Source organism: Clinocottus analis, unplaced genomic scaffold (assembly GCF_023055335.1).
Source record: "Clinocottus analis isolate CAN_PGR_092001 unplaced genomic scaffold, fCliAna1.0.p SCAF_99, whole genome shotgun sequence".
NCBI classification, from domain to species: Eukaryota; Metazoa; Chordata; class Actinopteri; order Perciformes; family Cottidae; genus Clinocottus; species Clinocottus analis.
The window spans coordinates 27,758-41,730 of NW_027176261.1; the positions used below are offsets into that span (position 1 = coordinate 27,758).

Below are 13,973 nucleotides of genomic sequence, written 5' to 3' on the forward strand. Positions count from 1 at the left end.
TAAACACCTGTTGTTCCTGCGTCTGCTGCTTCTTATTGTTTCTTTCTATATTTCCACGGAGGCCATGTTTCCTTCTCCTGGGATTCACTCTGACACACACACACACACACACACACACACACACACACACACACACACACACACACACACACACACACACACACACACACACACGCGTTATAGGAAGCTGGTATTATTGGGGTTTACACATAAACTGCTGTTGTTTTAATAGAGTTTTTATTGGATTTCTGGGTTCCTCGCTCCGTCTCTAACAGCAACGTGCACATGAGCAGCTTCCACATCTATTTCCTGCCCGACCTCTTTACTCTCCATCTGTGGGGGGACAAAGTGTTTGTTCTGCTCTTTTTTTATCCCCAGTTGCTCCAAACGGCACCACTTTGCCTCATGAATTCATATTTCTCGCAGGTCGTTGCTGAGGTGAACGCTTTGGAGCTCGTTGGCGCTTTCTGGTCCACGTAAAGAGCAGAAAACGATCCCACAGAGAAGGAATATTCTACACGTGTTTTTCTAATGGTACGTTTTGCCATTTGGAGACGGCAAAGGACCCAGAGTATTCATGATGTATGTAGTATATACCGAGTAAAACTTATAGAGGCATTATTCATATTTACCACCAGTATTGCTGACACGGAGTAAATGAAGTATAAATGTATTTTTTGTGCTCATTCAGTGACAAACAGCTGGAAATGTCAACAGCTGTTTGCTCATGGTGAAGTCCGTCCCTGTTCTGCTAACCCCGCCCCCTCATGCTGCTCTGCGTTTTCCTGTCATTTCATTGGCTGGAGGAAGCGTCTGTCATCCGAGCTCCTGGAGGTGACAGCTCGGCCCAAACATGGAAGAAGAGGAGCGGACGCATGAACATGAGGCTCCTATTGGTTCTAGTGGGGTGTCAATCAAAAGGTCAGAGGTCAGCGGACATTTTGATAAGAAGTTTCCTTTAGTGCTCACATGAAAACTTGTTTTGCGAGTGAAAATACAGAAATATTGTTTCATATCTGCCAGCTGATATGAAATGATCACCAGTTCCATATTTAGAATGTAATCATGTTTTTGACCACCAGGGGGCGACTCCTGTGGTTGTATAGAAGTCTATGCTTCATGTGTTAAAGATGCTTTCTCTCTAGTTTAATCTAATCTAGTTTAATCTAGTCTAGTCTAGTTTAATCCGGCTGTAATGCTCCTCTCAGACAGCAGAGGGCGCTCTGCTCAAAGGAGAGGACGTTTCTTCTCCGTTTATGATCATCATGTGTTTACTTACACACACACACACACACACACACACACACACACACACACACACACACACACACACACACACACACACAGTTTATTGGAAACAAACAAACTTTATTGGAATAAAAACACAAACATGAAAATGTCAAAAGTTTTTCTCGATATAAAAACATATTTTGTACAAAGTTCTTAAAGGTTCATGAAGTTTATAAAATAAAAGAGAAGAGACGAAGGGAACGGAACCAAAGCTCAAGAACCACGTCTCACCTTTTCAGAATAAACTGCATCTCCACTTCCTGTCCCCACTTCCTGTCCCCACTTCCTGTTTACCTCCCAGCTTTGTTTCACTTCCACCTTCTAGATTCTGTTCTTTAACGCTTCAGCGACGCTGAATATATATTTATATAAATATATATATATATATATATATTTATATAAATATATATATATATTTATATATTTATATAAATATATATATATATATATATATTTATATAAATATATATATATATATATATATATTTATATAAATATATATATATATATATATTTATATATATATATATATATTTATATATATATATATATATATATATATATTTATATATATATATATATAAATCACAACAGGTGTTGGTTCTCTTATTGTTGAAGTCCCGAGCCGGCAGGCGGGCCCGGCCTCTTCTTGGCGTTCCCAGAGTGCCTTGCTGCGTTCCCAGAGTGCCTTGCTGCGTCCCCTGAGGCGGCGCGGTACGCCGCGGAGAGGCGGGACAGGACGTCCGGCCGCGGGCCGGGGTGGGCGTCGGCCTTCTGCGTCATCAACATCTCAAACAGAGAGCTCACCTCGCACAGCAAGGCCCCGCCCACTGGGCCGTCCTTATCCTGGGATTTACCTGAGGAGGAGGAGGAGGAGGAGGAGGAGCAGGAGGAGGAGGAGGAAGAGGAGGAGGAGGAGGAGGAGGAAGAGGAGGACGAGGATGAGGAGGAGCAGGAGGAGGAGGAGGATTATTGAGTAGACTTGGCGTTGAGGTTCCACATCAAACAAAGGCTCTCCGTGTTTTTACCGAAGGTGGAGAAGCGGGCGGCGTCGGCGGCGTCCGGCGGGTCGAGCTCGCTCTCGTGCGCCGGCGGGCCGGCGGGCACGAACACGTTGTCATGGTAATCGGCGCCAAGCGGCAGGGAGAAGCGAGCCGTCCAGGCCGAGTCACCGAGCTCAGAGAACACGTCATCTGTAGAGAGAACGGAGGCCGGAGAACCTTAATACACACATAGACACACACACACACACACACACATGGAGACACACACACACACACACACACACACATGTGGAGACACACACACACACACACACATGGAGACACACACACACACACACACACACACACACACACACATGGAGACACTCACACACATAGAGAGACACACACACACACACACACACACACACACACACACACATGGAGACACACACACACACACACACACATGGAGACACTCACACACATAGAGACACACACACACACATAGAGAGAGACACACACACACATAGGGAGAGAGACACACACACACACATAAAGACACACACACACACATAGAGAGAGACACACAGACAGACACACACACACACACACACACTCAGGTGTGAGATCACCTTCATCAGGACAAAAGGAGCTTTGTGTTCGTGTGATTGAAGATGTTTCAGGTCACACATGTAAGAGAGAGGAACGCGTTGCCATGACGGCTTCATCAAAGCTCCAACACACACACACACACACACACACACACACACACACACACACACACACACACACACACACACACACACACACACTCTGCTGTGGTGTGTGTTACTCTGGTTGAAGCGCCTGCAGGAGGTGAGTCAACACAACAGACTCTCAGGCTTCAAGTCATGAAGCTCCACCGAGACTCAGTGAAGTATAAGTACACACTGAGTGAGTATAAGTACACGCTGAGTGAGTATTAGTGTGTATAAGTACCAGCAGAGTGTGTATAAGTGTGTATAAGTACAAAGTGTGTATGAATACCACCATGGTGTGTTATTTCCTGCCTGCTTCCTGTTTGTGACGCGTGTCGTTGGAAGTGATCAGTGTTTGTTCTCAGGGGTCAAAGGTCAACTTCCTCTGAGATGAATCAAAGGTTTCAGCAGGAGGAACATCTCTATTAATAAAGAGAGATTAACGTGTGTGTGTGTGTGTGTGTGTGTGTGTGTGTGTGTGTGTGTGTGTGTGTGTGTGTGTGTGTGTGTGTGTGTGTGTGTGTGTACCGGTGAGCAGCTGCTCCAGCTGGGCGTCTCCTTCTGGTTCCCAGTCCACGTCTCCAGCTTCGCTCTCTCCGTGTCCACTGTCCTTAGTGCTCTGCCAATCAGAACAGTCCTGACCTGCATATCTACACACACACACACACACACACACACACACACACACACACACACACACACACACACACAGAAAACCATTGTCAACATAAATAATGTGTTAGTGGTATTAGTTTATGATCGTACACAGAAAGTGAGTATAAGTACAAGCAGAGTGAGTATAGGTGTGTATAAGTACAAGGAGATTGTGTATAAGTACAAGCAGAGTGAGTATAGGTGAGTATAAGTACAAGGAGATTGTGTATAAGTACAAGTAGAGTGAGTATAGGTGTGTATAAGTACAAGCAGGGTGTGTATACGTACAAGCAGAGTGAGTATAAGTGTGTATAAGTACAAGTAAAGTGAGTATAGGTGTGTATAAGTACAAGCAGAGTGAGTATAGGTGTGTATAAGTACAAGCAGGGTGTGTATAAGTACAAGTAGAGTGAGTATAAGTGTGTATAAGTACAAGCAGAGTGAGTATAGGTGTGTATAAGTACAAGCAGGGTGTGTATAATTTTTTTTATAAAAAGTTGTTTCTTCTCATGGAGACTATATTAATGAATATTTAATATGAACCATCGCTCTACATATCAGGAGTATTTGTGCGACGTTTGCCTTATTTTTAATAATTATTTTTAATAATTATTTTTTGTTCAGATTTTTCAAGTGATCGTATCAACTCGGCCGACACTCAGAACTCCCACTCCCTCGCTGGTCCTTGAACGCTCCTCGCTCGCTGTAGCCTGTGCTGCTCAGAGGAAGCTACACATCAGAGTTCAGCCATAAGTGAGTCAAGTCTCTTCTCATAAATAACAACGTTGTGTGTATCTTTGTGTAGTCGGTCTGTAAAAACTATTCAATACGACAACATCATGTTTCTTCCTCTTCTTCTTCCTCACCTGCGATGAGAGTACTTGTTCCCTCTGAAGTTCGGTCTCGGCTGAAGCTCACCCTGATGGAGGAGAGAGAGGAGCTGGGAGATCTGCTGTAGGGAGGAAGAGGAGGAGGAGGAAGAGGAGGGTTAGAATAAAGATATCATGTTGTATTTAAGACATAATTAATGAGTCCTTGACTGTCCTGCTGACACTCTGTTATACAGCGGATACACACTGCAGGGAGGAAACACACACTCGGTTACTTTCCCCACTGTAGGTGTGTGTGTGTGCGTGTCTGTGTGTGTGTAGGTGTGTGTGTGTCTCTTCCTTCTCGACCCCCAGGGAGGAAAGCGGCGTCTGGATCCGGCTGGCAGGGGTAGAGCAGAGGAGGATGCTGGGTAAAAAAAAGAAAGAAAAAGGGCTACTTCCTGTCTCTGGCGGGGCGGCCGGACCGGGTCCAGGTCTTTGTTCTCCGTCTGAAGGGCGTTGGCGGCAACTGTTGCCCTCGATGACGTCCATTTATTAGATTATTAACACCAGAATAATATTATTTACAGTGGCGCTCCACTGTTTCAGTTGTTTCTATTGGTTCGGTACCCGGGCCTGACCTCTGACCCCCGGGCCTGAGCCCAGGTGGTTCAGCCCAAAAACATCCAGACGCCATTTTACTTTGAAAACTTTTGTGTTTTTAGACCGAGTGTTGGTTTTAAATCAAGTTTAAAGATCTTTTATTACTCAGTAATATTCTGCTGTATTGTCTGGAACCATGCAAGCGATATGCTTCCTGTTCACACACACACACACACATACACACACACACACACACACACACAAACACACACGGCTGCTGGGATGGTAATGGATTGAGTCTATTTGAGTTTAAATGAATAAAGTCTTTTTCATCCACACCAGAATAAGAGATAAAGTTTACCTCTTGTGGTTCTCGTGACTAAATGAGAAACAACAACTCACCTGCACCTCCGGCGAGGCCGAGGAAAGCTCGATGGCGTCTCCAAACGCCGCCATGGACAGCCGCACCAGGTTCCTGAGTATCTGCCGGTGTTCGGCGTCGGGCCCTGCCCGTCCCTCCGAGGCCCTCGGCCTCCTGAGAGTCGCCTGGGACGCCTCCTCCTCGCCGGCGGCCGTGGCGTTCGCCCGGTGGCGCCTCAGAGTGCCGCATTGTGAGGCCGAAGACGACGACGAGGTCGATGACGGGGGGTTCCTGGCCTCGCGGAGAGTCCGGTATGACGTGGCGGGCGTCAGAGGCGGAGCGGCGTCCAGCTCGATGCTGCCGGGTTTCCGTAGCGTCCTGTGGTGCGGGGCGACGGCGGCGTCCACTTCTGGGTAACCCTGCGAGTGGAAGCTCGTGTTCACGACGGACGGCGTGGACGCACGCCGCCTCTCGGTTTGCGCCTCGTCCGACATCGTCGGGGGCGGAGCCAGAGGCCGGGCTTCGCCGTCGAACTCGGGAGGCTCGCCCTTCCGCCCCCTAATGACGGGAATCAGCTGGATGTCGGACTTCCTGATGTTCCTCTGCGGGCGCCGCGGGTGGCGGGCGTAGGCGGACTCGGCCTGGCGGCAGTTGTACGCCCGGCCGTCCCGCCGTTTCTCGGGGCGGCAGAACGTCGTGGCCAGCGCCGCGGCCAGCAGGACCAGCAGGCAGGTGGCGCCCAGGCACACGGCCATCATCACGGTGAAGCTGAGCCGCCCGCGGTCACCCGGCGACGAGTTCTTCAGGCGGTCCTTGAGGTTGACGAAGGTCACCTCCAGGGTCGCCTCGGAGGCCAAGCTGGGGCTGCCCATGTCGGACACGGCCACGTTCACCTTGAAGGTTTTCCCGACGAGCTCGGTGGCGTTGGTGGTGTTCACGAACAGCTGGCCCGTCGCCCCGTCCAACCAGAACAGTTCGTCGGGGTTGGCCCCGACGATGAGGTAGCTGAGTCGTCCGTTCGGCCCCGAGTCCGCGTCCTCGGCCTTCAAGGTGGACGCAAGGAACCCGACGGTTCCCTCGCCGGCCGAGCGATCCAGCGCCGAAGCGGCGGAGCCCTCGTGGACGTCGTTCCCCAGCTCCGTCACGATCTCCCCCTTGTCCGTGTCGACGGGCACGCTCAGAGAGGCCACGCCCTTCCTGGGCCTCGGCTCCCTGATGACGGGCCGGTTGTCGTTCACGTCCTGGACGTCGATTTGCACGGAGGCCGTGCCCGTGAGAGGTGGGTGACCCTGGTCCACGGCCTCCACCGTGAAGGAGTAGCTGTGGGACTCCTCGTAGTCCAGAGGACGCTGGACGCTGACGACGCCGCTGGTCGGGTGCACGGAGAACAACCGCGCGTCGGTTTCCACCTCGTTGGGGCTCCGCAGGAAGTAGGACACCCTTCCGCTGAACTCCAGGTCGACGTCGCGAGCTTCGACTTTGAGGGCGCGGTAGCCCGCCGCGTTGTTCTCCTCGAAGGAGGCCCTGTAGAGGGCGCTGGAGAACACGGGCGCGTTGTCGTTCTCGTCCAGAACGCGGACCGGCAGGTTTTTGACGCAAGACAGCGGCGGGTCGCCGTAGTCCTGGGCCAGCAGCGAGACGTTGTACCGCATCACCGTCTCACGATCCAGGCTGCCGTTGGTGACGATCATGTAATTGTCGCCGTGGATCCGTTTCAGCCGGAAGGGCCCGGACCCTTGCCGAATGCGCGCCCTCACTTTGCCGTTGTCTCCCGAGTCCGCGTCGGAGACCATCACCAGGGCCAGGAAGGTGTCCTCCGGCGCTCCTTCCAGCACGGTGGCCACGGCGGAGTTGGGCGGAGTCCAGGTCATGTGGATCCTGGGCGCGTTGTCGTTGACGTCCCGGAGCTTGACGTGCAGTTTGCAGTGCGCGGGGATGCCGTTGGGCCCGCGGTCCCGGGCCTGCACGACCACCTCATAGGACGTCTGGGCCTCGTGGTCCAGAGGCGCTTTGAGGCTCACGGCTCCGGTTTGTGGATCCACGCTGAAGAGCTTCCGAACCTCCGGACGTGTGTGCTTGCTGAGCAAATACTCCACCTCCCCGTTGGGCCCCTGGTCCGGGTCGGTGGCCTTGAGGTGGATGATGGTCGTCCCGCGGGCCGTGTCCTCGGAGAGCTCCACGGTGGGGGTGCTGTCCTCAAACGTGGGGCTGTTGTCGTTGGAGTCCTGAATGTTGACGCGGACCAACGTGCTGCCAGACCTGGGCGGGTTCCCTTTGTCCCACGCCACCAGGGTGAGGTCGAACGTGGCCTGCACCTCCCGGTCCAGTTCTTTGATCACCACCAGCTCCGCCTGTCTGGTGCCGCCCGGCGCCACCGTCACATCCAGGGCAAAGTGCTGGTTGACGGACAGCGAGTAGGTCTGGAGGCCGTTCGGCCCCGCGTCGGGGTCCGCGGCCCGGTCCAAGGGGATCCGCATCCTGAGGCCGGCCGTCTCCGAGATCTCCACCTCCTGCAGCGGGCCGGGGAAGCTGGGGCTGTGGTCGTTCAGGTCCATCACCTCCACGCGCACCCGCAGGAAGTTCACGGCGCCGCGGCGCCGGAAGAGCACGCTGAAGGCCAGCTCGCACAGGTCCGACCCGCGGCACAGCTCCTCCCGGTCCAGCCGGCCCTGGGTTGACACTTCCCCGTCCCGGGCGCTGACGGAGAAGGGAAGGGCTTTCCCGTGCTCCACCACCTGGAAGTCCTCCATGGGACCGCCGCCCCCGTCCCTCTGCCGGAGGTCGTCGACCAGACGGCCGACCCGGGTGCCCGCCGGCTGCTCCTCCCAGACCCGGTACTGGACGGTTATGGACGAGGGCTCGGAGGAGCGAGCGCCGGAGCAAAGGGTCACAGCGAGAAGCAGAGCCGGCAGCATGGCGACGCGAAGGAACAACGAAAATCTCCTGAAGAGACAGAAAAACAAGACTTTTTAAAACAGTTTTCTCTCGATGTAGAAATGAAAAATGTCTCGTTTTTTAAGATGTTGATTAAAAGTCCTTTTTATTTTCGTCTTTAAAATAATCTTCGGAGGGTGAAACAGCTGGTTTTCCTACCGATGACGAGGACGAAGAGGATCAGGAGTCCAGGCAGCGGTAACTAGACATGGTCCCGTCCGGCCTCCAGCCTCTCACTTCATCCTCCGCTCGGCAGAGTTTAGCTCCAACTGAGGGAAGTTTTAGACGATCCACATGCGAGCGCAGCCCCGGCCAATTCAGAGGAGGAGGAGGAAGAGGAGGAGGAAGAGGAGGAGGAAGAGGAGGAGGGTTTACTTCAGACACAAAAGAAAAGGCCCTCCTGCCCCGAGGAAACACCGCTCTTAAAGCAACGTGACACCGGCTCCGTCTGCAGGAATGCAGTTATGTTTCTGTTTGAGTTGAATCAAAAGTCGACTAAAATCAGTCAACTTTGAAACTAAAATGATGTTTTTATTCGTGTGATGTCACGTTTATTCTATATGAGTTAATTTAGGAGTAGAACTGTGAGTCATGTGACGAAGAGTTTGAGGATGATGAAGTGATGTTTTATCTTTAGGAAGAGATGGATTAATACATTTAAATAAATATTATTAAAGTAAATATATACATATGACTTTTACTCTGTGTGTGTGTATGTGTGTGTGTGTGTGTGTGTGTGTGTGTGTGTGTGTGGGTGTGTGATAAAGAAATTCCCCTTCACCACGAACTCCTAAATCATTTCAGAAGAAAAGAAATTCACATGATCTCCTGCCTCGACCACACACACACACACACACACACACACACACACACACATGCACAAACACACCTTTATGCACATAAATACACACACACACACATACAAGTTCATTTCTATACATTTTTTATGAGTCTTGACAACATTAGCGTAGCTACATTGTGAGCGTAGCTGTAACGTTAGCGTAGCACCAATCAAACCAAACTCTATTAAGAAAACAAGTGTGTGTGTGTGTGTGTGTGTGTGTGTGTGTGTGTAGAGGAAGAGCCACAATCACAGGAAGTCACTATGAACCAGAAGACAAACATGTTGTGATGCTGTTTCCTCTGAATGAAACAACTTTATATCATTTAATAGTGATATCATTATATAACTTATATATCCTTATATAAATATAAGGATATATAAATTATATAATGATATAACTTTAAAGGTAATGAACAATATAATGTCCTTTCCTCCTCTCCTCCTTGCCTCCTCTCCTCGTCTCCTCCTTTCCTCCTCCCTCGTTTCCTCCCTCCTCTCTGCATAACATCCCGTCTCTGACCTTCAACATCGGACTGTTTCCTGCAACAGGAAGCAGCTTACAGGCGAAGGAGAGGAGGAGGAAGAGGAGGAGGAGACACGAAAGTGTGCAGAAATGTTTCTGCAGGAGAAAAGGTGATGAAGAGGTGAGGAAGAGGAGGAGCAGTGAGGTCAGAGGTCAAATGTAAACAAACAGATCCGTAGAACAATAGCAGGTGAACGAGCGCTCTGATTGGCTCTCCACAGTCCCCTGCATTGAAGTATTGAAGCTCAGACACGCACGCACACACACACACACACACACACACACACACACACAGATGCACACACAGACCAATATCACCATGAAACGTCACCACTTCATCAGGATTTATTGTGTTACACGTTGTATGAAATGTTGTGTTTCAATATGCAAATGAGTTGTGGTGTAACCGTAACTTTCGTAGTAAAATACAAGTTTTATTTCCTGGAGTCTGAAAGAAGTAGAAATACTCAGTCTTTATTAAATCATAACAAAATAAAATCAGTTTATTTCATAAAAATAGATCAAAGGAAGGAATAAAACAATAAAAAAAAGCAGCAGAAAAATAAACATAAAGTAAAATAATAAAGAAAAAAAAAATCCAGATGTCTGATCATAATTTCTTATTAAAAACATAAAATATTTGAGTATGTTCATTTTGTACACGATGCAGTCGGCTGCTTCCTTTTGGCTCCAGAGCTTCTGTTTGCGCCCTTATTTTGAAAAACTTGCTTTTTTTAAACATTTACTGTCCACTAATGAACATTTTAATCAATAACAACCTTTCATTAATATAGGAATAATAATGACAATTATTATTATTATTATCTGAAGAAACTATATAAAAACAAATTTTAGTTCCTAATATTAGTTTTTCTCACATCAAACTTTCAGTTTCACAACTTCCGCTTGCTTCACCTTCTGATCCGTCTGATTGGTTCTCATTTGTGCCGATGGAGAAGAGGTCGACGCCCACTTCCTGCTCAGCCGGAGCGGAGCGACAGCGACAGCTTGAGGCAGCCCAGCGCCGCGTCCCCGCTGCCGAGGACGCCGATCACGCGGTAGTTCCCGTTGGTCAGCCAGGACGGCAGCTCCACCACGGGCAGCTCGAAGTCCGAGAGCGGCAGAGAGTACGAGCCCTGCGAGTCAAAGAGAAACGCTCACTGTCAACCTGCAGGGAGCGCTAGTGATGTCACAGGGAGGGCTAGTGAGGTCACAGGGAGGGCTAGTGATGTCACAGGGAGGGCTAGTGAGGTCACAGGGAGGGCTAGTGATGTCACAGGGAGCGCTAGTGATGTCACAGGGAGGGCTAGTGAGGTCACAGGGAGGGCTAGTGATGTCACAGGGAGGGTTAGTGATGTCACAGGGAGGGCTAGTGATGTCATAGGAGGGCTAGTGATGTCATAGGGAGGGCTAGTGATGTCACAGGGAGGGCTAGTGAGGTCACAGGGAGGGCTAGTGATGTCACAGGAGGGCTAGTGATGTCACAGGAGGGCTAGTGATGTCATAGGAGGGCTAGTGAGGTCATAGGAGGGCTAGTGATGTCATAGGAGGGCTAGTAAGGTCATAGGAGGGCTAGTAAGGTCATAGGGACGGCAAATGATGTCATAGGGAGGGCTAGTGATGTCATAGGGAGTCTGATCACATGATGAGGGTTGATCAATGAGGCTCTACTTTAAAAATGTTACAACTTGAGAAAGAATATTTGTTCACAAACAAGAATATGTTATTTTTTTCTTTAAATGTCTTTCTTCCTCTCAAAACAATCAAAGAGAACTGCTAAGAGTATCGATGAGAGTTCCAGTCTCGATAAAGTCCTACACATTGCAGTGAATAGAGTGACACGTGTGAACCAACAACCCTCCGGTCTGACTTACGGCTCCGAAGGGGCAGCGGCAGGGCAGCCCGTAGGTGTGCAGCGGCTCAGGACAGTCCTGACCCGGCGGCGTCAGCAGGGTCAGGAGCTCACAGACGTCCTCGTAGTGGCAGCTGCCCAAGTCCTCCAGACAGGGGACCCGAACCCAGAACCCTGCAACCTCCTTCTCCAGGGTCACGTTCACCTGGGGGGGAGGGAGAGGGAGAGAGACAAAGAGAGAGGATGAAGAGTCAAATTATAAGAAATCTTGATGCTAAAAAATGAACAACAGCTTCAGGGCGGTTTGAACATGAAGGTGATGAACTTATTAAATATGGATCAAATATAAAATGAGGAACAACAACAGGGTCACATGACTTCGGGCAGCTGTGAGAGAAGTGATTATCAGCTGTGACCTCACTCAACCACGACGAAACAGGAAGTAATGCACTTGTTGTACTATGTGTACTGGCTACGACTACGCTACCCCATGTACTCCATGCACTAAGTACTAAGTACTCACGGCCAGCGGAGCCGCCAGCTCCACAGACGTGGCCCCGGAGGCCGAGGCCTGCAGGGCCCCGGGGATGGAGATGGGGTCCGGAGACACCGTCAGAGTCTTCAGGACCGCCGGAGCCTCTGGGGCGCCGCAGTTCTTCCAGTCGAAGCCCAGGACCTGTACACAAGTACACAGAGTACACAAGTACACAGTCAAGCAAGTATTCTAGACCTCTGAATGTGTTTCTATAGAATGTGGTTAAAAAGAACAGAAGAACCAATTATTCTTATTATAATTATGAAGATATATTATATTAAAATATACATATTAATATTATTATTAGATCATAATATATAGACATTTATAGACATATTATAATATAAAATTCTTTTTATAATGTATATTATTATTTATATACATATTGTATTATATTTTATCAATATATATCATATATTTTAACAAATAAACGGTGATATAAACACCAATCTAGCAGTACTACACTACACACAACTAGCAGTATCAGTAGTATTACTACAGTAATAATATCAGTGTTATGGGACGTACCACAGCATCAGTAGCAGTATTACAGTAGTATTATTACGAACAGTACTCCAGTAGCAGTACTGCAGTACTCCAGCATCAGTACTAAATAGCAGTACTCCAGCAGCAGTACTCCAGCAGCGGTAATTAGTATAGTACTCCAGCAGCAGTACTACAGTAAAGTAGCAGTAGTACTGTGTAACTCACCTGAGTCTTGGTGACGCTCTTCAGACCGGAAGTGCTCGTTACAGCAGTTATGAAAACAACCAGAACGAGCGTGACACACAAAACGCGACCCATCGTGTTCTGCGTGAGCGGACCGACAACCGGGAGGACTGACGGCGACGGGGAGCCGGTAAAGTCTCCGGTAACGGACTCAAACTGAGGAGGAAGTGACGCTTCGGTCGGTTTGTTGTTTCCCGCTGGAGTTACTTCCGTTTTTTTCGTCTGTCACGTGACTGCGCGGTCACGTGACAGACTGGCCCGGCTTCAACAGAGAAGAACTAGAAACAACAAACCATGGACAGGGAACAGAACTCTGACGTCATTCATCTGTATGATTTTATTATGAGTATTTTTATTTTAGTTTTTATGAAATTCTGTCACAAAAAAAAAGAATTAGGACCGAAAACATAAAAAATAAATCAGGACCAAAAACAATATATAATTTTAAAAAAAGTTAGGACCAAAATAAAATTAGGACAACAAAAAAAATCGACTTTTTTCTTTTTTTTGTTGTTGATGAAAATAAAAAAAAAATGAATAAACGAAAATAAAATAAAAAACGTAGACATACTGTATACATGTATACTTCTTCTAAACTTGTATTTCTACTAAACGTTTACTATTAGTAAAACGTAAATATTTTGACAATCGCTATCAGTAGTCAAGTTCTCATTTCTCTCCTGGAGTCAAACGGGAAACAAAAGAAAACGTTTTATTTATTTATTCCGGTGCCTTTTTTTTTTTTTGAGGACAAAAAAAAAATAAACGAAAATAAAAAGGCCAAAGAAAACGTAGATTCTTTTTTTTTTTTGTCCGAATTTTTTTTTGGTCCTAATTCATACATGTATACATCTACTAAACGCGTACTTCTACCTGCATCACAGATATCTTCTAGTTTCTAAAGGTGATCAAATTGAACCACATGTTTGTACATGTTTTCTTCTTTCGAATGTGTATCTATAACAGCAACAACAACAACAACAACAACAACAACAACAACAACAACAACAACAACAACAACAACAACAACAACAAGTATAAATATACAGATTCATACAAAAAATAAAAAAGTGATTAGTGTTTTAGGAATCTGTACTAGCACGTAACCACCTCTAG

The 13,973-nt window shown here is 48.1% G+C and overlaps 2 protein-coding genes across 3 annotated transcripts; both read right to left on the reverse strand.

Annotated features, from left to right (window-relative positions):
* Nucleotides 1–1,894: 1,894 nt before the first annotated feature.
* On the reverse strand, nt 1,895–8,631 carry pcdh12 (protocadherin 12). 2 transcript variants are annotated; one of them, XM_068570902.1, is made up of 6 exons: nt 8,534–8,631; nt 5,482–8,383; nt 4,534–4,616; nt 3,542–3,663; nt 2,319–2,483; nt 1,895–2,147 (listed from the first exon to the last, which is right to left on the reverse strand). In XM_068570902.1, the coding sequence occupies exons 2-6, from the start codon at nt 8,353–8,355 to the stop codon at nt 1,897–1,899; spliced, it is 3,495 nt and encodes a 1,164-aa protein (XP_068427003.1). In that variant the 5' UTR covers nt 8,356–8,383; nt 8,534–8,631; the 3' UTR covers nt 1,895–1,896. The 2 variants fall into 2 exon arrangements, with proteins under 2 accessions (XP_068427003.1, XP_068427002.1); XM_068570901.1 differs by having other exon boundaries at nt 4,534–4,619.
* Nucleotides 8,632–10,063: 1,432 nt separating this feature from the next.
* On the reverse strand, nt 10,064–13,058 carry gm2a (ganglioside GM2 activator). The gene is made up of 4 exons (XM_068570905.1): nt 12,840–13,058; nt 12,117–12,269; nt 11,616–11,798; nt 10,064–10,877 (listed from the first exon to the last, which is right to left on the reverse strand). The coding sequence occupies exons 1-4, from the start codon at nt 12,930–12,932 to the stop codon at nt 10,722–10,724; spliced, it is 585 nt and encodes a 194-aa protein (XP_068427006.1). The 5' UTR covers nt 12,933–13,058; the 3' UTR covers nt 10,064–10,721.
* Between the last annotated feature and the right edge of the window lie 915 nt (nt 13,059–13,973).